The sequence below is a fragment of the Euleptes europaea genome, chromosome 8, assembly GCF_029931775.1.
Source record: "Euleptes europaea isolate rEulEur1 chromosome 8, rEulEur1.hap1, whole genome shotgun sequence".
Classification (NCBI taxonomy): domain Eukaryota; kingdom Metazoa; phylum Chordata; class Lepidosauria; order Squamata; family Sphaerodactylidae; genus Euleptes; species Euleptes europaea.
The window spans coordinates 73,615,990-73,641,460 of NC_079319.1; the positions used below are offsets into that span (position 1 = coordinate 73,615,990).

The 25,471-nt window shown below is 41.6% G+C and overlaps 1 protein-coding gene across 4 annotated transcripts in view; it reads left to right on the plus strand.

Annotated features, from left to right (window-relative positions):
• Positions 1-7,451: 7,451 nt before the first annotated feature.
• Positions 7,452-25,471, plus strand: part of PRPF4B (pre-mRNA processing factor 4B) — a 28,757-nt gene continuing 10,737 nt past the window's right edge. For 3 of the 4 annotated variants that reach the window (XR_008933490.1, XR_008933489.1, XM_056854831.1), the window contains exons 1-9: positions 7,491-7,561; positions 12,654-13,850; positions 18,029-18,199; positions 19,278-19,430; positions 20,436-20,517; positions 21,871-22,081; positions 22,788-22,861; positions 23,510-23,600; positions 24,925-25,072. Coding sequence is in view for 2 of the 4 variants with exons in the window: in XM_056854831.1 (XP_056710809.1) it covers positions 7,518-7,561; positions 12,654-13,850; positions 18,029-18,199; positions 19,278-19,430; positions 20,436-20,517; positions 21,871-22,081; positions 22,788-22,861; positions 23,510-23,600; positions 24,925-25,072 (2,171 nt within the window). In the remaining 2 variants the exon portion in view is untranslated. Of the gene's footprint in view, positions 7,562-12,653; positions 13,851-18,028; positions 18,200-19,277; positions 19,431-20,435; positions 20,518-21,870; positions 22,082-22,787; positions 22,862-23,509; positions 23,601-24,924; positions 25,073-25,471 lie in introns of all 4 variants that reach the window. The other variant, XM_056854829.1, reaches the window with a different exon arrangement.

Sequence of the window (25,471 nt, forward strand, 5' to 3'; positions counted from 1 at the left end):
CCAAAAAGTATCTGGCTTTCCTCGACCAGAGCCAAGACCTTTTCAGCTCTGGCCCAAACCTGGTGGAACTATCAAATTAAATTTCCCCCTAACAAATAGCTAAATCTCCAGTTAATGTGTTTTACCAGCCTCCATATGTTGTAGTTTACTGCTGAGAAAAGGTTTTCCCATGCGTGCAACTGCTTCCACATGGGTGTTTTGCACTGCCTTTGCTTCTAAACTGGAACACCCTTTTTTCCCCCAGTCAGCATCAACACATCATCATCTCTAACAGTGCAATCCTAAGAGGGGAGCTGAAAGGGCTTTGGAGGCGGTATGGCGCCGGTGTAAATGCCATGTGAGCCATCCCAATGGGCATTCACGCTGGTGCCAGGGAGCACCCTGGCGGTGACATGCATGAACGCCAGCCCAGCCACCGCAGGAATGTACCTCAATCACGGGGGCTTGCACCAGTGCCAAAAAGGGCGTTTTCAGGGGCCGGGCTGACATTAGTCAGCTCCCTGAGACCTTTAACCCCAGGAATGCCCCTTTTGCCAGCGTGAACTTACACCGGCAAAAATGGTGGCACAGCCCATGGAACTGCATGCAGCAGTTTCATGGGCTTAGAGGATTTTTCCTGTGCGACTTGCTGACTGCAGCACAGCAAGCTGCTCAGGAGGCAGCACAGTAGCACCGTGGGTGTGCCATTCCTGGGTGTGCCACAACTACCACCCCCCTTAGGACTGCGCTGCTCATATCCACTTTTCAGGTTTTTCCTCTGCTTTGCTCTAATAATTTTCAAACCTATTCTGTGATTACATTTTTGATAGAATGCAGTCCAAACAGATTCGCATGTCACTTGGACAGGAAGGCATGCATTTCTGATAGTTCTGTGCACTCCTTGCAACCACTGTTTTCCCTGCTGTGCCACGAAATGGCTTTGTCATGGCTTTCCCTTTAATCAGTGATTACTACTGCAATAATGTTATAACAATCTAGAGGCACAATGTACTAGGTTTTCTGAATTCCCAGCTTTCATTTAAAAAAAGTAAGTCTCTAGCCTGTTCTGTTGTGGAGATATAAGGGGGAAAGTGCAGGCAGTTTTTGTCCAGACTGCCTGGATGAGAATGAGGAGGGGAAGCTGCAAGATGGCTGGTGCAGGGTGGGAATTCACTGCTCAACCATTTGTGTGGATGCTTCATTCGTTTGCAGTGGCAATGAAAGTAACACCTATACTCACTGCAATGTGGATGCAGCCAGAGACAAAAGAGACATCCAAATCCTTTAGCACAACAATTTATGCACTGTACCAATAACCAAGAATCTGGAATGACTGAAGCGTTTTCAAACAAAATATGACTTCACAAAAAGAAAACAATAATTGGACTCTTTAAATCGATGTAAATATTCCTAAGTATTACCTCAATCCACATCCAGAATACAAATGACAATAGGAAAAGATGTTCTGTGTTTTCAGGGAGAAAAATCTTCGACAACTTTCTTCTCTTGTGTATTAAGCACCATTGTCTCAATCATTTGCATATTTCATGTCCACCAGATTGGCAAATGTCAAGGTCCATCGTTGCAAAAACAGAGTATATTTTTTCTTAAGCAACTTGAGCTTGTAAAATTACTCATGTGCCTTTAGAACAAGTCTGTAAGAGAAAGGAAAGTTAAAAATCTGCCCCATGTTTAGCTGTTCTCGCTTGCTAAAACTGGCACAATTACAATATAGCTTTAGCTTTCTGATTTGTTAAAGCAACCTGTTAAAATTATAGGTTAAATCTGCATCTAAATTTGGAAAGAAAACTGGACATGCATTTTTAAAAATAGCCAAACTGCTATGCTGACACAACTGTTCACAAACAAACTCAGATCACTGCGGTTACAGTCGCATCGCATCAAACTTCTAAAAACCTAGAAACAACACTGCAAATATTTAAGCCAATGTTTTCACAATATTCCTTTACAAAAAGAAAAAATCGACATGAAAAACATACCAATAATCTTCAAGTCAATAGCAGACTATTTCTAGCATTTACAGACTTAATTACTTTCTCGGCTTCCCTCTAGAACAGTGGCCCCCAACCTTTTTTCACTTGCGCTACCCATTTCTATAAATCGTACCCTTCATATTACCAAAATGTTTGTCATTAACATAGTGGCTGTTATTTCAAATTTATATATCCACCATTATTATTTTTTTTTTTCATGTACCCCATAAATGTCCTGGTTTGCACCCCAGGGGGTACATATACCCCAAGTTGGGAATCACTGCTCTAGAACAAGGCAAGCTAGGCGAGCACTAAAGTCGCCTGTTTACTGGAAGCAGAAGCAGAGATGGGGAAACTGAAAAGAGATAGTCGGAGCTTATACCACAAAGGAGGCGACCGCTAACAGGGGCCCCCTTTGCGCTTTTGTCTTTCAAAATGCAGCCGGCAGAGGCGAGAAGCTCATGCCTGGCCATTAAAAAATAGACCTCCGTTATCCCTGGCCGAAGGTCCATGGAAACCCATTAACGAGCATTGCCGATCTTCTGCTCACCCGCCCTGCGCAGGAGAAAGCTCCGCTGAGCCCCCGGCGACTCTCCCCCGCGCAAGCGCAACAGAGCGGGGAGAGAGGAATCTTCCACTCCCTTCGGCGGGGGAGGCGGACCCAGGCTGCCTCCCGTGGGTTCCCCGCCGCTTCCGCTCTCCCCCCCCCCCAGCTTCAAAATCCAAAGCCTCCTGCCCACGTTTAGATCCCTCCCTCTAAAGCGCTTGAGGGAGTATGGGCAAATTGCTGCGCGTAGGATATTTATTTATTTATTTGCCGCTACGACACAGCAAGGTGCCCTTTCTTTGGCTTCTGCAAACCTTCGCTGGTTTTATTGCAGAATTTCAGGACTGATCTTGTAGCTGCAACCATCTTCGGAAGATAATTCGCAGTGGGTCGCCGTATTAGTCTGTCTGCAGTAGTAGAAAAGGGCAAGAGTCCAGTAGCACCTGAAAGACTAACCAAAATATTTTCTGGCAGGGTATGAGCTTTCGTGAGCCGCAGCTCACTTCTTCAGATACAGCTAGAATGTGAATCCATCTGTCTTTAAGTAGAGGAGAGTGAATTCAGACAAGCATTAGTATGTAAACGTTAACAGTATGTAAATGTGAATAGCAGGCGTGATGGGATTAGGACTAATGCTTGTCTGAATTCACCCTCCTCTACTTAAAGACAGATGGATTCACATTCTAGCTGTATCTGAAGAAGTGAGCTGCGGCTCACGAAAGCTCCTACCCTACCAGAAAATATTTTTGTTCGTCTTTCAGGTGCTACTGGACTCTTGCCCTTTTCTACATCTTCGGAAGGAACGTCATGCTAGCAAGAAGGCAAAGCTGGCGTCCTCCTTTCATCCCACCCCTTTGAGAACAAGTCCATTAGTACACAAGCACACAAAAAAATGTGATTTTGCTTTTCCACTTCGACACGTTTTCAGCCTAATTTTCGCAGGGTTGTTGTAAGGATGAAATGGAGGAGAGGAGAATCGTGGGAGCTGCTTTGGGTCCCCGTTGCAGAGAAACACAGGACATAAATGAAATAATATCAATGAAAATGTTGGATAGCAAAGGGTAGATTGGCAGGTAGGTGAGAAGGACAGAAGAAAGCAAGGAAAGGGGAGGTCATGAGGGTTGTCAGGAGGAGGGAAAGAGTAAAAAAAAAAAGTAGTTAACCCTCACATCCTTTCAGGTTCTCCGCCATGTAACTGGGCCTAGCCTGTTGGCTGGCACTGTGCAACTGGGCCACAGTTTTCCTTGGCAGGGGTTGCCCAGGCGTCAGAAGGAAAGCTGAAGATGGGGGAGTGGGGAGATAGGTTGGTAGTATGTCAGAAGGAGAGACTGAAGCAGGAAAGGGGGAGAGGTTACGGGGGCTTTCAGGGAGGGGAAGGAGGAAATAGCGGAGGGAGAATAAGGTGCCTGCCCTAAGTATAATTCTAATATGGCCATCTTATCATGCAAAAAGCAAACACTTATGCAAAATCCTGCTGCTGACATAATCTGGAACATGTGGATGCCGGAGGCCAAAAACTACCCACGCAAACTAGCAGCTTACCTAAGAACAGCTTCCTTTCCTCCATAGAATCGTTTTTGTAGAAGAAACGCACTTTGCCCAGATTGCATGTTTATTTGTATTGTTACTTTTTTGTTTTTTTGAGAAATCTAAGCACAACACTTGACTTTGTGTAATATATGTATATTATTTTTATATGCGCTGTGGCTTGGAACCTGTTTGGTAAAACTGTGCCAGAATTTCTGAAGGTGAGCAACACAGCTCCTTCCTTCTGCTCAATCACAGTCCATTGGTTGCAGAAAGATGTTTCACCTCCTTGGTTGGCAACATTATACTGAGGTGCATGGAACTGGCACGCTTCTGGGTTTCCAAGCACGTTCATAACAAAGATGTGTGCATGAGCTCAAGCAAGCAAGGAGACTGGAAATATCAAGAATTGCCCTGCAACTGTTACACACTTTTAAATCCCGTTGGTTCCAATGAATTCATGCACATACTTAAGGTTGTAATTCTAAGAACACTTTCCTGGGACTAAGCCCTATTGAATAAAATGGGATTTGCTCCTAAGTAGACTTGCTTAGGGTTGCTCCCTAACTCTTCTATTGAAACTAATAGAATTTAAAAGTCCTTAATTTTGGCTAGATGGCGCCTATTAAATGTAGTGTTGTAAAAGAATAAGAACATAAGAAAGGCCCTGCTGGATCAGACCAAGGCCCATCAAGTCCAGCAGTCTGTTCACACAGTGGCCAACCAGGTGCCTCTAGGAAGCCACAAACAAGACGACTGCTGCAGCACCATCCTGCCTGTGTTCCACAGCACCCAATATAATGGGCATGCTCCTCTGAGAATAAGTATGCAGCATGACTAGTATCCATTTTAACTAATAGCCATGAATACCCCTTTTCTCCATGAATATGTCCCCTCCCCTCTTAAAGCCCTCCAAGCTATTATACTTTATAGTATGTTATACTTTACAGAGTAACAAAAGCAACAAGTGCCAAATTTATTTATTTATTTCATTTATAGCTTGTCTTCCTCACACGGACTCAGTTACAAAACACAGAAAACAGTTCAGTCAGACTGCATAAGGCATCCCTCATAAAAGGGCCCCCCTCGACTGTTGCATTATACTGAAATTCTGATCCCTTTTAAAAATCCCTGAACATTTCTGTTTGGCTCCTCAGACTGGCCATTCTACAAATGCCACTGCTGGATCTCAACCTGAGCTAGTTTAGCTATTATCAACTGAAGAGTTAAAGAAACTGTCTTGTTTTTATAATTGTTCATGATATTTGATATGATTCAAACAGCAGATCTGTACAATAGTTAACCAATATGATAGATGAAGTATTATAGTTTATACATTTAACACATTAAGACAAAAACCCAAACATTCAAGAATCCTGTCAACTGTCCTGAGAAACTGAAAATTAAATCTCTTCTACTCCATTTATTATATTTCAGCCCACTTCTATCTTTCCACGGGGAGAATGTTACTTACCTGCTATGCACATACCTGCTTGTGGTATTTTTAAAAGGAAACTGGCAAACAGCAGCAAGGAGATCCCCCTTCCCACCTTCAGCAGAGTACCCCACACTTACTACAGAAACCCATGAATATTGAGAAATGGACCAAATGGGCTTAGACTGGAGTAACTCTCCTTAGAAACGCACTGTATGTTGAAAAAACATCAGTGTATACTATTTAGTGGTGACACACTAACAGTGCTATCTTAAGAACCACTATTGAGTAGATTTCAGTAAGATTCTGAGTAGACCTCCATAGGATTGCACTGTAAGTCATTGTCCTGACACTATGAAATGACCAGTCATGGTACAGGAACAATAGCATTAATAGAAAAGTACACTGATGGTGCTGCCAAAAGTGCCTTTTGCCACTAACATCTAGTCCATAAATTATCCCTTATTTGGGTCCAGCCAATCTAGCCACACTGACCCAGGCCACTGAGCCTTGATCACTGCAATCTGGACTACCTGGAGTTGCCTTAAAGGTAACTTAGAAACTACAGCTAATTTATACAGCACTGGCAGTATATAACATCAGATTGTAATGCAAACAAATAGCATAACATACCAAGATGAGGAGTTAGATATAACAAAGGAAAATCCTTGTTAACAAGTATCAAAAGGTATATTTTACTTATAATAAACTTTTTCTTCATAGTAGACATCAGGTAAAGTAAAAAAGGCATGTAAACCACATCAAGCTGCCCATATATTGTACACAAACCAGGCAGTGCTTCAACAGGTATAGAATAGCGTAACTGCTGACTACACGAGATTGCAAATGTCCATTCTTGCAAAAATCTTCAAGACTTCTTGTGGTATATGAATAGACAGGTACAGGCGTCCAGAAACAGTCCATTTCATATCAATACATCATCAGCCTCTTTCATATCATTAGCTCGAATCTGAGGACCATAATTTTGGAGTCCTTCTAAGGTAAGCTGCTAGTTCATAACGTATCCTTATGGAGAGTTCAAATGCAAAACAAGCTGCTAGTACATGTTGAGTTCTTAAGAGCCATTTAAACCAGTAGTCATCACTACACCTTGTGATCGTTGTATATGTCAGTGCACGGTGAAGAACTTTCTGAATCTACTCCCAATCAATAAGTCAACTCAGAGGTATTTTTGACGGGTAACTAAGTCCGTAACAAAAAGAAAAACCAGCAGACAAGTATGTTTCCCCCCCCCCCATTCCTCCTTACTCAAAACAACTGTGGGATAAGGACCTGCTCACTACATCTGAAATAGTGGTCTCTAGTCCAAGAAAGTTTGCACGAGGGCATTTTACTTCTAGTGATCACGCACAGGATTAAGCCACAATAGCTACAGTCACACGTGACGCAGTTATTTGGGAATACGTGGCACTGAATGCAACGAACCTATTGCCATCATTTCGGGCTGAGCAGGGTTTCCAACTATCTTTCACTCGATCAATCGTGCAAAGGTTGAGAAACTTCCAGGGACGTTCTGCGCCTGCGCCTGACGAGTGTCTTTTAGAGACGCTCCCTAAGACAGGACGTGCCGTTATCCGCTGAATTGCTTGAAACCATAGAGATAAGCATGATCTACATTCCTCATTTCCGGCATACGTATGGCCATATACTGAGCAAAGTAATACGCAGAATGGGAAGACCTCCCCATAACAATATCGTTATGGCGTCATATTCTTTCTCGTCGTTCAATACGCCACACGTAGTCCCTTTTCCAAAGGGAACCGGAAGTACCGCTATCTTTACATTGTGAACTCTCCTTTAGACTACCCCCAACCACGCCCACGCATCGGAAGTTACCCCTTTCTCTTCCTGGCGCGCGATGCCTACCTCAGTTCCGGCTACGGGGGCGGGGCTACGCCATGCTCGGCAAGTTTTTGCTCTGTCGCCTTAGCGGGCGCCCTCACAGCGCATGCGCCACGCCCCAGTGTCTTGGGCAGCGCTGAGCGGCGGCGGAGAAGGAGTTCGGGAGTTCAAAATGGCCGCGGCGACGATGGTGGAGTCAGGGCTGACGGGTCCCGGGTAAGAAGAACCGTTAACACGAAAGGCCCTTAAGGGTGTTGTCCGCTGTTCGTCATCGAGGGAAAAGCGGGGTACCCTGGAGTGGGATGAGGAGACCGAGGACAGGAACGGCCTCTCAGCGCGCGCACGCGGCCGCTGGGCGGCTGTGACGGTTGGGAAGAGGCCTGGCGCGCGGGGCTCGAGCAAGGCGAGCTTCTTGCTCGTGCTGGGTGATGCGCGCGCGCCCTTCGCCGCCACGCAGGAGCCCCTTCGTTCCCCAACCCGACGTGCCCACGCGGCCTTCGCCCTCGGTGCGCATCTGTGATCGCGGAGCCCGTCTGCCTCAGGCCTAGTTGAGGGTTGCAGGAAGGCCTTTTGTTTTGTTTAAGGCGGTTGGTGTAGGCTGTCCCCCTCTCTCGCCGTGGCTTACACGCAAGGGAGAAAAATCTGCCTCAAGCCTGCCTTCCTGTGCTGCTTACATGACAATAAACTCGGCTGAACTCGGAGACACTTAAAACGAGGCTGCCGGATCTAGTAGTGAGCGCCGGTTTCTAGCTTCGTCGGGCTGGTGGGGATAATTCCTCATGTATACACAACCCGGCTTCTATTTTTGTGGGCTGGCGAACACTTCAGTAACAAATTGATTTTGCATCTCAGTGGCTTTTTTTTTTTTTGTCACTGTGTTAATTTGGTTTAGCCAAACTACTTTAACACAAGGTATATACCTACAGGGTTCAACTGAGACATGAAAGTCCTTATAAAGTCGTCAACACAGTCTCTCAATTGTTTTCAAACACCATAAGGCTGTCAGAAATCTGTTTTTAAAAAATGGATCCATGTTTGTTCGTTTTTCTGCTCCCCGATGTTCCCTTGTAAAAATGTAATGTTCTTTGCTGATAAACCTCTTCTGGTTTTTGTCATACACGTTGAACAATGGTTACAATGTAATGTGCTGTTAAAAAAATCTTTGTTTTCCACAACGTTTTTGGAATATGAGCTGTGTGGGAATGCTTGAAATATAAAACCAAAATTCAAGAGCCGGGTCTTGAGAGGGTCTGTGCTTTGCATGAATAAGGACTCCGTTTTGATCTTCAGTGTAGAATCTTGGGTGGCAGGTGTTAGGGGGGAAAGTCCCTTCCTGTCAATCAAAGTAGACAGTACTGAGCACTGATCTGACGTGGTAGAAAAGCAGCTTTGTGTGTGTCTGAAAATTGATTGCCAACATAAAACCTTGTATTACACTGCCATACTTGACAGATGAAATCATGAGGTTAGGAAAAAAGTTATCTCAATCGTGCAATTCCTTTTAACGCAGGTTAAATTGAGTAAACTGTGTGCAGTATGTTTGAAAATAAGTTATACCACTGTTGGGATAACTGCTTGGCTTTACATTCTGGATAATAGATATAGTTGTGTAAACCAGCCCTCCAAAAAAAGGCTGGGGATCTGTACAGGATCTGTCTCTGTGTGCTCTCCCCTCCCCACACACAAAGCTCATAAGCTCTAACTGGGGTGGCTTTCCATCCCTTCTCCCCAATCTTCTATAATAAATTCTGTTTGGAAACTGTGAGTAAACACTACATTCAGACATTGCAGCAAACTAATTAAACAGAGGTTTGTTTGGCACTGGCTACCGATGCAGCTTGGTTGCTGTGCTCACATGTTCCCTTCTTGTGCATGAAATTGGATTGGGAACTTCCCTGTTTGACCAGGCTCTATTTGCCTTAATATCCAGATATAAAAATACCTTAGCAAATTGAAGTTTGTTTACTCTCCTCAGGCTAGGATTCTATACTGGGATTTAACCAAAGCCTTTTATGCATGATCTGAAAACACTATGCGTAAAAGGCCTAGGATTTAGAATACTGATTTGCCAAGGTGCCTGTATCATGGTCAATTGGAGGTTAATCAGTCGGGTCAGTCAAGGTCTTTATGCTGAGCAGGGAACATACAGGCATAGCAACAAATTGTGTCTGATTGCAGTTTAATTTTGGTTTGTGATACACAAATTCAGCCATTGCATCATCAAACTGACTGTAAAACAGAGATGAGAAATGTTATCTCTGAGGGAGATATCTAACCTTTGACTTTCAGTGCTGAATTACATTTGACTCTTGTTTAATATAGAAGTTTATGGAAAGCCATTTGTTGGAGAGGCTTTCAGGAAAAAGCTGATAGACTTTTGATAGTAGGCTGATCATCTAAGCCTGCAATCCTGTGCTGGTTAATTTGGAGTGAGACTCATTGAGCTCAGTGGAACTGTGCTGAGTAAAGTTGAATAGAATTTGCCTATCGTACAGAAAAAAAAAGATAGTCTGCCTTATGTGAGCAGTTCTGAATGAGGGCTGCAGTTTGTGGAGGAACTGTTTAACAAAATCAGAGCTGTTTTCGAATAGGCTAGTTACCCAATGCCCAAGTATTTCTTTAGGGGACAAACATGTAACAAGCACAACCTCTGATATGTGTTCAAACACTGCAGTCTTAATCCTTTCCTGGGAGTAAGTGCCATTGAAGAGCCCTGAGTAGGAAACTGAGTAGACGTTTTTGGGATTCCTCAACTTTCTAGTATGTAGAAATTAAGTCAAAGTCAAAAACCTTTAATGGCATAAAAAGAAATTAATTAGTATAGACGACTTACTAATTAAAACTCAGCTTGGTAGATTCAAAATTACTATAGGTTTGCCAGAACTGCATTATTCTTTAAAAAGAAATATTATTGGACTTCTAAAAATATTGTTTGATTTTTGAAGACTGAATTTGGCAGCCATAGAATCTGTTTAGGTGATTACAATATAAAGCTCATCATTGTGGCATTTAATTTAAAAATAAAAATAACCCATAAAGATAATATAGGTAGTAAGTTCACACAGCTGTGCTTTTGCTGTTGATTTCAGCATCTGCCAAAATGAGCTGTAGCATATGCAAACTCGTGTTTTAAAAACAATTCTTACAATTCAGAGAGCATCTTTTTCTTTCCCATTGTTTGTGATTCTCTAGATGTTTAAGCATTTAACAGCATTTTTGTGATCCTTACCTGCATTTTGAACATTTACTGTAAAATGTATATCAGAAAATCATTTCAGAATACATTGATGATTAAAGAAGGTTCCCTCAGGTTTCCTTTTGCATTTAGTTGCCTTAGAGTGCAATCCTGGGGGGCGGGTACTTATCCTGGTCCAGGGACAGCACAGCTGTACCACCTCCTGAGCAACTAGCTGTCAAGTGCAGCAAGCCAAAGATGCCTTTTTCAGAAAAACCCTGTAAAGCTCTCCATTGGGTTCCACAGGGCTGCGCCTGCCTTTTTGCAGGCGTCACTTCCTGGGCCGAAAGGGCTTTAGTCAGCTGCGCCCCGGGAATGCCGGCTTTGACGCCGGTGCAAGCCCCTGAGCCAGGAAAGCACTACCAGTGAAGTACATTTCTAGTACATTGTCAATAACATTTTATATAGAAACTGTAAAACTAATACTGTTTAAGAGTTAATCGTTTTCAGAGAATAATGTTTGTAGAGATGCAGTGAGTTTCTTTTAAATGTTGAAATGATCGACTTTTTGCATATTATACTCATATTTGCAGTGCTGATAATTTTGTGAAGAATCTTCGAGGCCCCTTCTGTAGTGCTGTGATGTAATATAATATTTTTATACTTTGTAGTAAATTTTATAATCTTTAATAGCCCTGTATTCTTTGCATTTAGCCATCTTAGATCAAAACTGCTCCTTATATAATATGAATAGCTCACGCCCATAAGTATACATACCTTTAAGTATTTAAGCACAGACTGAAAGCTTATGTATGAGCAGCTCATTTAAATTTTAGTAATTTCAGGTACTCTAATTAAACAATCAACTATTATATTTAGTCTTCCTATTCTTAATTTTATCTCTCCACAAATTCTAATGCTTCATCATGCAACAAAAAAGGGTTTTATGTTGGATCTGTTTTATGATCATATAGCTGGTGGTTGGTATCTTCTTTTTCACAATACTGTTCATGATTTCATTACAAATTAGCAAGTAATTGTAGTGGGGAAATGGTTTACAATATAATTTTCCTCTGTGAAGAAAGCAGCTGATAACAAGGTGCATACTAATACTTCAAATGATAAGGCCCCAAAAGAAAATCTGTAATATGAAAAAAGCAATAATAAAGATTAGTGCATAAGTATACTTTCAGATCCCAAGTGTCACTTCAAAAACGTTCTGGTGGGGCAGTCCAGCTTGTGCTACAGTCATTCAAGAACAAAGCCATTGGTTGGTTGATTTAATTCTTGTGTATGTTGCTTTTCAACCAAAAAAAGGCTTCCAAGTGACTAACACCAGTTAACAAATTTAGATAGAATCAATTTAAAAGTTAGTAACAAAGGCTGTTGTGGGGAGGATGAGGGGAAGAAAATTCTGGGTGCTCCAGGAGCTGTGCAAAGTGCCACTGATGTATGATTATAAAATTGGCCATCCTTTTATTGAGAAGGAAGAAGAAGTGCGACCCATGTAGTATCTATAGTTTTTGGTGTAATCTATCTCTCAGGGATCATATTAGGGTAAAATTGGGCAGCATGCACGATGTTCTGATCATCTTGGAGGAAGGATGCAATATAAATATGAGGACTGGGATGGAAAACCAAGTATGATTCATGATTAGGGTAATAATTGGTTAGTAGCAGTTCGTCTAATGGTTGGTTGTGGGATGAATGGTCCAGAAGGAATTGTTGTCTGGGAAACCCATGGTGGCTCCCAGCATCCCTGTCTGTAACAGAAGTAATAACAAATACTCAGTGATGCTGCTTTTGGTTTCTTATATCTCAGCACTAGCATATATGGAGTGTTTACTGTCTAATCACAGCTTTGTATGTGAGGCATCTTGATGTTTGCACAAACTGAAATGATTGTTTCAGTGACTTGCTGTTTGAGTGCAAATTAAGAATGTTCTATATTTATTTACTTATTTGTGGTAGGTTTATGTTGCCTCTTCAGAGGCCTGCTCAAGATGTCTTACAATTAAAATCATATCACAATTTTAAAGGCAAGCCATAAATGGGAAATGTGAGGCAATTACTGTCCTGTTAATTTAAAATATTGTATTTGATGCCTGATCTATTCTTTTAACATGTTTACAGAATTGAAGATGCTGATATTTCAGAAAGAAGTGCAAATGAAGAAAATGGGGAAATTTCAGAAGTAGAGCAACCTCCAAACAAGCACAGCAGACATAAAAAAAAGAAACATAAACACAGAGGAAAGCATAAGAAACACAAACATTCTTCAGAAGAAGATAAAGACAAAAAGCATAAACATAGACACAAGCATAAGAAACATAAACGAAAGGAAGTTGTTGATGCCTCCGATAAAGAAGATGGGCCAGCAAAAAGAACTAAAATTGATTTCTTAGCCCCTCTAGAAGACTTGGAAAAACAAAGAGCGTTGCTAAAGGCTGAACTTGAAAATGAGTTAATGGAAGGAAAAGTTCAATCTGGGATGGGATTAATATTGCAGGGTTATGAGTCAGGTTCTGAAGAAGAGGGAGAGATCAATGACAAGGTTAGAAATGGGACTAGATCTGCAACTAAGTCCTCAAACATTAAGGGAAAACATGAGATTGCAGATAAAACTATTTCAAAGAAACGGAGTAGAAGTAAATCAAAAGAACGGACTCGACACAGATCTGATAAAAAGAAAAGCAAGTCAGGAGTTGATGGAGTCAAAGAGAAAACAACTAGAAGTAAGTCAAAAGAAAGAAGAAAATCCAAAAGCCCTTCTAAAAAAACCAAGTCACAAGACCAAGTAGGAAAAACAAAATCGCCAACCCTTAAAAGGCGCTCTCAAGAGAAAAATAAGAAGTCCAAATCTCCTCCTGAGGACAAGACTAAAGTAGAAGAGAAGACTAAATCAAGAGATCATAAAAAATCTCCAGTTGTTAGTGACAGTAAAAGCAGAGATCGTGGCAAAAAGTCCAAATCTCCAGTAGAACAAAGAAGCAAATCCAAAGACAGACGATCAAGGTCCAAAGATCGAAAATCCAGGAGACTGGACATGGATAAAGAAAAGAAACCTACTAAATCTCCTTCTAAAGATGCTTCATCAGGGAAAGAAAACAGGTCTCCTGGTAGAAGACCAGGCCGCAGCCCTAAAGGAAGAAGTTTGTCTCCAAAACTGCGTGATAAGCCGAGACGCAGTAGATCGCCTCTTGTTAATGATCACCGATCTAAGCAGAGTGAATCACCATCTCGAATCAGGTCTCCGGGTAGGAGAGCAAAGAGCAGGTCAGCAGAGAGAAAAAGAAGAGAATCAGAAAGGAGGCGGTTTTCCTCACCAAGGTAATTTTATTATTTTATTAGGTAATTTTATTATTCAATTTTATTTGTTTTAATTGTTATTTAAACATGTATAGCCTTCCTTCCATCATGGTTCCAGGTAGCTTACAAATCATAATTAGAAGCACCCCCATTTAAAAACAACAAAATAAACCCTCAAATGATCCCACTGCCCCAAAGATACCTGCATAAAAAAATAAAGGTTTCAGAAACACATATTTAAAATATACATATCTGAAAGTGATAAAGAAGAACATTCTCCACCAGCTTCTCTGACATTTCAACGGAACCATTTGGCTATCTTTTTTAATTCTCAGACTGATTACTATAGATGGAGCAATTTTAATGCCATTACCCTTTCATTGAGCCAATTGCTTAACTGCAATATCTCAACTATACCCCTACGCTCCTATTTTAGACTCCCCGGAGTGGGAATTTATAACAGACTGGTTCTACAATTTAAAAATGGAGATATCCCTTCTAGGATGCTAGGGTAAAAGATTGCTGGTTTTGCATTGCCTGTTTTCTGAATTGTGGTAATTGCCTTGAGCTGGTGTAATATCCAGGGTGTAGAGGGCATCATATGTGCCTTTGTGCATATCAAGTATTTTTCCATTCTTAACAGTTCTTGTGAATCCTTTGTTTAACCTTTATCTTCAACCTAGATAGAATATGTATTCATTGCTTCTGAATACTTGGTTATCAAGAGTCATACACGGCTTTTCAAAGAATTAGGTGAATACACATGGACAGTTCCATTAGGTTATTAATCACGACAGCCATAAGTGCAAATGTTATTTAAGAGACCCTTTACCCACTGACTGCCAATATGAAATACTGAGGAAAGAGAGTGAGAGAGTGACAAATAGCAACTTTTTTGTGAACTTCATTGTCATATAAGCCTGACAGATCAGATCAGATCAGATACTGAGATAAATGGATCAAGTTCTCTGACCCACCATGACAGTTCTTAGGGTCTTATACACTGCTTGATATCAAACTGTCATTCTCATAAATCAGACCTTGATTCTGTTTTCTGATTCCTTCCCCCACTCCCATTTTACTTGGAGCACAAGCACTTCTCTATTGCTGCTCTATACAGTGCCCTCTTATACAGTGGCTCTATTACTGTAGAATACTTTTAGATATTTTTGGAATACAGTTATCCTAAACTGCATGATAGCACAATTCTGAGAAGGAGGAATAGTCACTGAGCTTGAGAAAGTTAACATTCCTTCATTACTTTTGAGTTTACATAGTATGAGGGGATGTATTAGTTGGGAGGAATACAAATGAAACAAGAATTGTTTATAAGGGTGCTTCTTATTTTTATACATTATATATACTTAGCAGTAGAGATGTAAAATTTCTACCAGTTTTGAAGCCGTCTTTAATCAACAGTTATAGATTGGAGCACTGTGTTTAATTTAAAGATAAAATATATTATTACAATAGATCAAAACATGCTGTTGCTATTTTTGAGATTAAGTTCTTTCAAGGCCTCCTGTCTGCTACAGATTACCAGCATTAGCAAGTGTGGCAAGGCTCACTAATAACTTTGGGGGACTGCTGACGGTAGTAAAAATAGTGAGAATATAGTGATAATGTGGAAGATTTGTGTTTGCTATCAAATAAAACATTTTTCATAGAATGTGGTGCATGAAAAATCAGTTATATTTGTTCAGGGCATTAGACTTAATTCTGATGTGCTTCAGCGATTAAGGAAATCATATTACACTAAATTTTTGAGCTTTTTACTGAAATGCTAAAATGTATGCCTGCGTGCACATGCTTTTTGTTCCATCACTCTGACACGTGCATTCCTCTGACATTCAGAAGCAGGCATGCCCATACAAACATTCATACTGTTTTTCTCATAGATACACTGCTGAGAAAGGTGTATGTATGTAACAGAGCAAAAACAAAACCACAGGTCTTCTGCCTAGACCAGTGGTCGGCAAACTCATTAGTTAACAGAGCCAAATATCAACAGTACAACAACTGAGATTTCTTTTGAGAGCCACCATCCTACTTGCTTGTCCCTTTAACTGGAGATGCCGGGGATCGAACATGGGACCTTCTGAATGCCAAGCAGATGCTCCACCACTGACCCACAGCCCCTCCCAAATGGTGCAAGTGCAGACTTCCCTTCCTCCTGGTTCCCAAGCCCCCCCCCCAAATAAAACGGCAACCGAGGCTGGCCCCCGGAGGCCCCCGCCGCCCCCCCAGGAAGGGGGCTCCTCTCTGCCCCCCCCCCACCCTCCCAGCGCTGGGCACTGGCAGGCGGTCGGCTTGAAAGGTCCAATGAGAGGAGAGATTTGGGGACTCCCCCCAATTGCACTCACATGAAGCTGCCTTATACTGAATCAGACCCTTGGTCCATCAAAGTCCATCGTGCCTGACCCCCACCCCCAGCTGACAGAGTCAGCCTCCGGGACGGATTCCCCCGCGCCCCACTGCCGCCGCCCTACCCTCCTTCCTGGGCTGGCTGGGCGAGGCGGCGGGAGTGCACAGGGCGCGCAACCCACTCCGGCCCAATGCAAGGCAGAGCCTGCCTCTTCCCCGCCCCCTTGCAGCAGCAGCCTGGCCGGCCGGCCGCCACCTCTCCCCGCCGCCTCTGATTCCTCCCCGCCAGAGAGAGAGAGAGGAGGGGAGGCCGGGGGAGGGGGGCGCCGCCTCCCACTCGCCTGCTGGCTCCTCCCGTCTGGGGTGCGCTGGAGTGGGGCGGGAGCACGGCACCTCTGCCTGGCTGGGCACGGGGATGCGGGGGAGCCGCTGAGCTGACGAACGGGGGGGTGGGGAGGCGGGGAGCCGGCTTCCTGGAAGGCTGGTAGGATCCCGCCGGCCAGGAACCACGGCTGCCCGGGCCCCGGGGAGAGCCGCATTCAAGGGGCCAAAGAACCGCATGCGGCTCGGGAGCCGCTGTTTGCCAACCACTGGCCTAGACAAACAAAAAAATTAATGGAGAAATGGTTTCTGTTCTCTTAATACCTCACCCCACACATACACACACCTGTCTTCAGCAACAAGAAATTATTTGAAGCGGTTTGCTGGAAAAAGTGTTTACTTGCTTTAAAAAGTGCTGTGGGGATTGTCCTGCAAAAAGATTAAGATCCTACGAAGGGATTGAAGTCATGCTCTGTTTTTATTTCTATGCTGAAAAAGCTTGCATTTCTTTTTAAAAAGCCAGTTCAATATAAGAAACAGTTTTTGCAATTAGAAAACATGTAAACTACATCCTTTATACCAGGGGTGGGGAACGTCAGGCCCGGGGGCCATTTAAGGTCTGCGAAATCATTTGGTCTGGCCCTTCGTGGGTCCTGGCAGATCTCTAGCTCAGAAGGATCTAAGATTGGTGATCCGCCCCCTCCCACAGACAGGAATAGCCTCTATTCAAGGTGGATGTGAGTTTGTTTTGCCGAGAAAAGCAACCTTTTTACCCCCTTGCAGCAGAGTTGTTAGCTATGGAGCTGCTAGGACCGCCCAAGAAACTGTGTTAACCCTTTCCCACCCAGGCCATGGAGAAACGTATTCCCTCTGTACTACAAAAGGGCTGGGGGTGGAAGTGGCGACAATGGAGGGGTTAAAGGGGGCAGGTGCACCACCGGTTGGATGCCTGCTTGCCTGCGGGGGGGTGTCATCTGGGGCAGCTGCCTGCTTAGGGCTTGGTCGGCTAATTTTTAAGTTGATAATTTTGTATGGCCCATGAATGATGTTATAAATATCCAAATGGCCCTTGGCGGAAAAAAGGTTCCCCACCCCTGCTTTATACAGATTTGTTTTCTTCCAGTCTTAGAATATGATGATATATTATTTTAGAATTCTAGGCTTCCAAGTTGTGGTTGAGAAGTCCAAATACATGTTAACAGTAAAATGTAATGAATATGCTCAAGAAATAAATTATCTTAAAAACTATTAATGAAGTCAATTAAAATAGACCTATTAGCCCCAGTTAACAAAGAAATCTTGCAGTTATATTCCTGTACCTGCTAAGATATTAATAAATAAGGCACATATTTCTGTAACTAGGAAACAAAGACTAGCAATTTTGTAATATGTTTCAATTGTGTAAATCCATGTGATATATTTCTTTTTTTAGTTTTGGCATGAGGTTTCAGTTAAACAGTAACAAATTTCTGTACAATCTTTATTTTTGCCATATTTCTTCTCCCAACTTCAAGAACGCGAAATAGAGATGATATCCTCTCTAGACGTGAGAGATCAAAAGATGCCAGCCCACCTAGGTGGTCCCCATCCAAAAGAAGATCCAGATCTCCTATTAGGCGAAGATCTCGTTCACCTCTTCGCCGTAGTCGGTCTCCAAGAAGGCGTAGTAGATCTCCTCGGAGAAGGTGTGTATACTGACACAGAAGGGGATGTGGAATGGTATAGTATAGCCCAATCTCATCATATCTTGGAAGCTAAGCAGGGTCAGTACATGGATAGGAAACCACCAAGGAAGACTCTGCAGAGGAAGGCCATTGCCAACCATCTCTGCTTCTCACTAGCCTTGAAAATGGAGCTCACCATGAGTCAACTGCAACTTGACGACACATTACACACACACATGTGACAGGAATAGCAGGAGCCAGAGTTAGACTTCACTGGTGGGTTGGGAGGTTCTATGCTGGAAGTACATATGGAGCATGGGACAACTGACTGATGGGAGCAAGGAGTGACCAGGCAAAAGGGGAGCTTTTGTGGAGATGGTCTCTGAACCTGCTTGTGCTAAAAATGAATTATCTTCACTGCTGAGTGACCTTTCCTCACTGTACTGTTGTTCCTCTCAGAGTGTGTAGAAGGGTAGAGGAAGCTGGATTTCCTTGCTTTCTCTTTTTTTCTGTTAGGAGTCCACCCTGCCATAAAACAGCAAAAGACAGCTCCGTAGGGACTTACAGTTCTACAGGTGGGACTTTGTGACCCCTGATGGTCCTTACCCATGTGTTGAAGACCACTGCATTAGGCCAATTCCATAATTATCCTTCAGATGGTATAGGGTCTGTGTTTATTATTTTATCTTAGGCTTCTGTTGGCTGTTGCATATTAGCATCCATTATAGGGATTCTGTCTTGTTGTTCTTTTAGTGTTTTATATCATAATTGCTTCCCAATCTGGCTAGTATTTGGAAGGGAGACCTCCAAGGAATACCAGGGTCGTGACATGGAGGCAGGCAATGGCAGGCAGGCAACGGCAAACCTCCAAACGTCTCTTGCCTTGAAAACCCTACAGGGTCACCATAAGTAAGCTGTGACTTGACAGCAAAAAAAAAAAAAAAAGTTGTGCTTTGCTAGACATTTTTTTATCCCAAGATGGAACAGATAAGTATTTTTAAATAATATTGTCATGCAAAACTAAGTATGAAAGTTCATATGAAATATAATATTTTGTCTTTATACAACTCTTTTGTAAATATTGTTTCTCACTTTTCAGAGACAGAGGTCGACGAAGTAGATCTCGTTTTAGGAGAAGATCCAGGTCACGTGGTGGCCATAGAAGGAGGAGTAGGAGCAAAATAGAAGATAAATTTAAAGGAAGTCTTTCTGAAGGAATGAAAGTTGAGCAAGACTCTTCATCAGATGAAAAGTATGATCTCATTTTAAATATTTGATGATATCTCATAAAAGTACAGTCATATAAGCAGATAAATAATCAAAGTATTCTTTCTTGAACACAGCCGTATTTTCATATGGGAGGCAAATGTTAATATTTATACTGAATTACAATGCTTCAATAATTGATTGTATGTATACAGTAATGAACCACCGACAGGTTGAGTCAAGTCTAATAGGCACTATGATGTCTAATTTTGAAGTGGCCCTTAAGTGGATAGCAAGATCCATTCAAAGTATCAAGTTCTAGAAATCCAGGGAAACCCTAATGTTTGTAGGGGAAAAAATCCCAAATTAATGCTTGCCCTTCCACAAATTAATAGTGATGTATGCACATGTACAGATATAAAAAACAAAACAGATGTTGACAAAAAGCAAGTTGCCAGAGTTAAAGTGTTAGTTTGGGTTGCAGTAGCAACCATAAAGGACACTGAGGCACCCCTTGAAGATCCAGTGGGAAGCCTTGAAGGAGGAGAAAGCTAATTGTTGTGGTGAAGCTTTGTATTAACCCAGATGACACTGTCTTGAGATGAATTTTCAAAATCATAAGTTTGATGTTCTTTTCATTTGCTTTGGGCCTTTGGTGGATGCACCAAAGGCTATTCTCTGCAACGAAATACTAAAGTGCTTTTTAGTATACAGTTGTGCTAAAAATGAATTATCTTCACTGTTCAGTGACCTTTCCTCACTGTTCTGTTGTTTCCTCAAATGTTGGCACAGTGTCTACACTTTGTCGGGCTAAGCAAACCCCGACCAATATTTCCCTTCAGCATAAAACAAAATGTAGAAAGTTTACACATTTGGAGAAAGATTAAAATTTGTCGTTTTGATGAAAAAAAATTCGGAAAGTATTACTAATTTCATTTCTTCACAGATAAGCTAATAGAATGCTGAAATGGCATATTGGGGGGAAATAAATCTTTGAGCATTGAATATAAATTCCTAAAGTAGAATATGTCAATCATTACCTTTTTAATAGCCTTGAAGACTTTGATGTTGAAGAAGAAGATGAAGAAGCTCTCATAGAACAGAGAAGGTTACAGAGACAAGCAATCGTGCAGGTATATGATGGTGCTTACTCCTCTTCTCATAAACAGTCTGCTCCCTCCCAGTAAATATAGTAAAAATATCATCTGTTATGCTGTCAAAACCTGTCAGATACTTTTGAGACTTCATGTTAATGGGAGCTACTTAATTTTTTTTTCAAGCATCTGAGCAGCTACGTGTTGGCTTGATGGGTGGAGCCAGTCGCACAGTGGCATTGCAGTAGGTGGAGCTAGTCACAAAACGGCAGCTTGTACAAAAATTACAGCAATTCAGAGCATGTCTACAGTGCTCAGGTGGGGAAAACTACCACTAGCATCCCAAATTGTAACACAGTCATCTTTATGTTTTCCCCGGAGGATTCTAGTAGCAGCTTTGAGGCAGAGGAAAAGGATCAATAGCATGTCCCTTTCCAGTCTAGAGCATGGGTCTCTGTGTGTAGGAAGGAGAGGCAGATGGGAAAAGTGTGCTGCTGGTGCTGTTGGTTCCCCATCCAGCACAATTCTCTGTGTGTGTACCCCCTTCTCATGAAAGATGACAGAAACTGCTGCGGTAGCTTTAAAGGGAAGGTTAAGAAAGTGATTACAGCAGCACTGGAGGAGGAGAAGAGAACTACTTCCAATTGCTTGCAGAGTAACTGGTCATTCATGAGTGAACTTCTGCCCACCTTTGATGTACCAGATGATAGAAACTCTTTGCTTTTGCCTCTGCTGTATGGGTTCTAAGGAAGTTACTCTTATAGGCTGCATATGTGGTTCTTTACATGAAATCAGTGAAATTTGGGTAGGTATCACTGATTAAATAATTTCTGGTCTTTGACAAGAGTGATCAGTGTAAAGCTCAGTGCAAGGCCTTGTACCAGTCATGATAAGGCAAGAGTTACGGTGGGGAAGAGGACAGGAGAGTGGATGATGCTGAAAACAATCTTGCCCATCTTAATAGGACTGCCCATCCTGCCTCTGTATAATGTTTCAAGGGAAGTTGTGGAGTATCAAGTCGTGCATCAGCTAGAAAGTTCCCCTAAAGCATGGTCATGCAGTTCCAGAAGCCATTGGTTCAACTTTCCGACATATTTTATTACCACCACAAACTTCCAACCTGGGTTCCCATGTGTGGACAGGAGAACTGCAAAAGTGAAGGGAGCAGACAAGGAACACATTGAAAGACTCCACATACTAAATGCTGGGCAGTTACAGCCTGCAGCATGCTTACAGTCTTACATTAACGCACGTGGTGATTCAACAGTAGCCCTCAGCCAGCATTCTGAGGATTGTTAGGCAGCCATTTGATATAGAGTATTTTAGAACGTAGAGAATCTCATATTTAGCTTATATCAAGACTGACGAAGTTATTTTTCCCTCTCCTCCCAGAAATACAAATACTTAGCTGAAGACAGTAACATGTCCATGCCATCTGAACCAAGCAGTCCTCAGAGCAGTACCCGCAGTCGCTCAAATTCACCTGATGACATTCTAGAACGGGTAGCTGCAGATGTTAAAGAGTACGAGCGGGAAAATATGGACACTTTTGAGGCCTCGGTGAAGGCCAAGCACAACCTCATGACTGTTGAGCAAAATAATGGTAAGAATGTGCAATGTTGCTGTGTGAGTCTGAAAGAATGATGCGACAAAAGATCAAATGTTTGACAAGAACATGGCAGCTACGATTAAAACGACGGTGTCCTTGTGTTGAAAGCACTGTGGAAGATTGTGCAAGTTATTTGTCATTTGTAGAAGCCTAGTTAAATTATATCAGGCCACTTTTGGACTTAGCCTGCTGAGTCACCAGAAAATAAAAGCATGTCACTGTCAAGCTGACTGAACGAGCTGTCATTGTTCAAAAACGTTTCTCTACTCATCTTAGGGTAGTGAGGTTTTATGTGGTGAGGTTTATCTCAAGGTTTGCATTCGAGGGTTTTACAATGTGGTGTATCTAACAGTGTGCCTGTGTAGCATTGTAAAGCCTGATGCTGATGCATATGAATGTTGCAGGATCCCTATAAAAGTGAAATGTAGGTAGAACACAATTGCTTAGTATTAGCAGCAAGCCCCAATACAATGGAATAATAAATTATGTGAAGTTTCTGTTAACCTCTTACACATGCTTGTCCCATGAAATATTGGGATCTTAAGCAGGAATAGTTGTGGGTTGAATTGCAGCCAGAGTTGGTGATACTGAAAAGCAAAAAATGATATAAAAGTTCTGTCTGTGGAAATGTGTTGCACTACTCAGCTTGGTTCTCACTTCATTCTATTTTTAGTATTCATAATAAAAACTTTTTTTAAAGGTTCATCTCAGAAGAAAATCACAGCACCTGACATGTTCACAGAATCGGATGACATGTTTGCTGCATATTTTGATGTAGGTAGTTTCACAAAAATATGTTATTGTATTGAATGAATGAATCTTTATTGCTCATTGACAAAGTCTTAAGTTATTGTAATAGTGTTCATCAAGTGTTTATTTTTGCCAAAAAACAAGCAAGAACCATATATTAGAAACTTGTTAAAAGTTACTGAACAGATTTCTGAAATGTTAACCATTAATTTTAGGATATAATTATTTGACCATCTTAAGAATTATTATTCTGGTATTACTGAATAGTGTTCAGTGGACTTAAGTATTAGGATGTGCATATATCAGTAAAGTTAATTGTGACTGTTTGAGATGTACATTTTGTATGTTGTCAGAAATAGACCTAAAAGGGTTTTTTTTTCTTTTTATGGCACAGGACTCCCTCCCCCAATTGTACCTACCTTCTTGTCATAGATATAAGACCCCATTTGTGAATAGAATTAAAGTGCATTGATTAGTAAAGCACATTTTGGCAACCAATGTTGATTTGCTTAATTATTGTTTAGATGTATAATGCAATCGATACTTTTTATTTTGTATTTTAAACGTATCAGGTTTTGTAGATCTTTAGTTCCACATCCAAGCATTAAGCAAACTCAGTTTTTAAACTATGTAGAACATAAAGAATAAGGCTAGATTCTTACTTTCTTTTAGAGTGCACGCCTTAGGGCTGCTGGCATTGGAAAAGACTTCAAAGAAAACCCTAACCTCAGGGATAATTGGACTGATGCAGAAGGATATTATCGTGAGTGTGGCTACCACAGTTTGTTTACAATATCTACTGAAGTACAGTCGCTAAATTAAACTAATTGTGTTTACATGACCAGCAAGAAAAATGTACTAATGTCATAGCATCTCCTAAAGCACATTTGTGTTAGAAGTTTTAAATTTGAACTGTGTACTGCACCGTGTAATTCTATAGGGCTTTGCAGCACAGCATAATATGGAATTGACAGTATAGTTGTCAATTAACCAGTAAAATTGACAATCCTGACAACAATAACATGTTGAGCCGTGAAGTTACTCCTGCGTAGCTTACATTATTTCAGTCTTTTTCTGGAAATAAACCTCAGCATGCTCCATACAACTGAAACCCAAAGAATGTGGTTCTAAAAGAACACTAGCTGGGATCTCCCTGGAAGGGACTATTCTCTAACCCTGTAAGATGGCTGCAAATATGGGTCTGTTTCCAATTTTGCAGCCATCCTTGGAGGGTTAAAGAGTACCAGCAATGTCTGCCGTAAAAGGTAGACCCGTGGGGAGTCATGGGAGAGGAAAAATTTCATGTCCCTCCTTCCTCCCTCACCCCAACTCTGCTGATCTTACTGTTTGTTAAATTCCTGGTTCTTCTTGAAGTTGTGATGTTGGTGCTCAGACATTGCTTCCGTAGCTTTAAGTGCTTTTTAAACTTTAAATGTTCTTCAAATCGCCCAGGTTTGTAGAAATATTGCCACTATGTATGTGTATATTTGTGTGGATTTTTTGGTCCATGCTCTGGAGCCATGTTCAGAATAAGATAAAAAGACTTATTGAGTATGTTTTTCCCATCTCTGTCTCTCATACTGAGAATCATGAACATAGTGGAATAGAATTTTGATTTCTATCTGGACCTGCTGTGATAGGTAGTTGTATGGAATTCACTCCTTCGTAGATAATGATACTCTTTATTGGGGTCACCAATCTTTTCTTTAATGAGAACTACTTCTGAGTAATAAAAATATCCCAAGCTACTGCCTCCTTCCTCACTACATATTACCAAGATTTCTTCTGTCCTTGAAACAACATGGAAACCAAAATGAAGAGCATCAGAAATGAAACTGCCAGTTAAGCAGCACAAGGAAAAATCATATGAAATAATAGATATTTTAAAAGGCCCACTGCAGACGTCGTTGTGACCTTTTCCTGGGTTTTCTAGGATGTATGAGCTACTCTGTACAGGCTACCTGTGTTGGAGATCCCTGCTCTGTATAGTTATTTGTATACAAGAAAGTTTTTCTTTATTAATTTCCCCATTGTCTTATGTGTATGCTGCAAATTTTTTCTACAGTAATTTTTTTCCTATGCTCTAGGTGTTAACATTGGTGAAGTTCTAGATAAACGTTACAATGTGTATGGTTACACTGGGCAAGGAGTTTTCAGCAATGTGGTGAGGGCCAGAGATATGGCAAGAGCAAATCAAGAGGTGGCTGTCAAAATCATCAGGAACAATGAGCTTATGTAAGTAAAGAAGGTTTTTTTAAATGTCATAAATTATAATGGGCCAGCTGCTGGACTAGTAGTAATACCCCAGGGGCAGCAACTGAGATTTGCACAATGCGCTGTGCTTGACAAATAAAGTACAGCTTGATGAAAATATCTACTGTTGATCAGGATGTAACAATCTATAACAGCTTTGTGGTCCAAGGAACATACTGATATACAGAAACCATTGGGGGGGGTAGGGTATGCCCCATTTAACAACGACCATTGTCCCAATATCAATGAAAATTAAGTACTGCCTCCCGGTCCTCTGCTCATTTGGTACTCAGCCTCTCTTCTGTGGTTTCCTTCTTCCCTCTCCACCACTCTGTCGCTTATTCCCTCTCCTTTCACTCTGTCCTCCTTTCTATGCTTCAC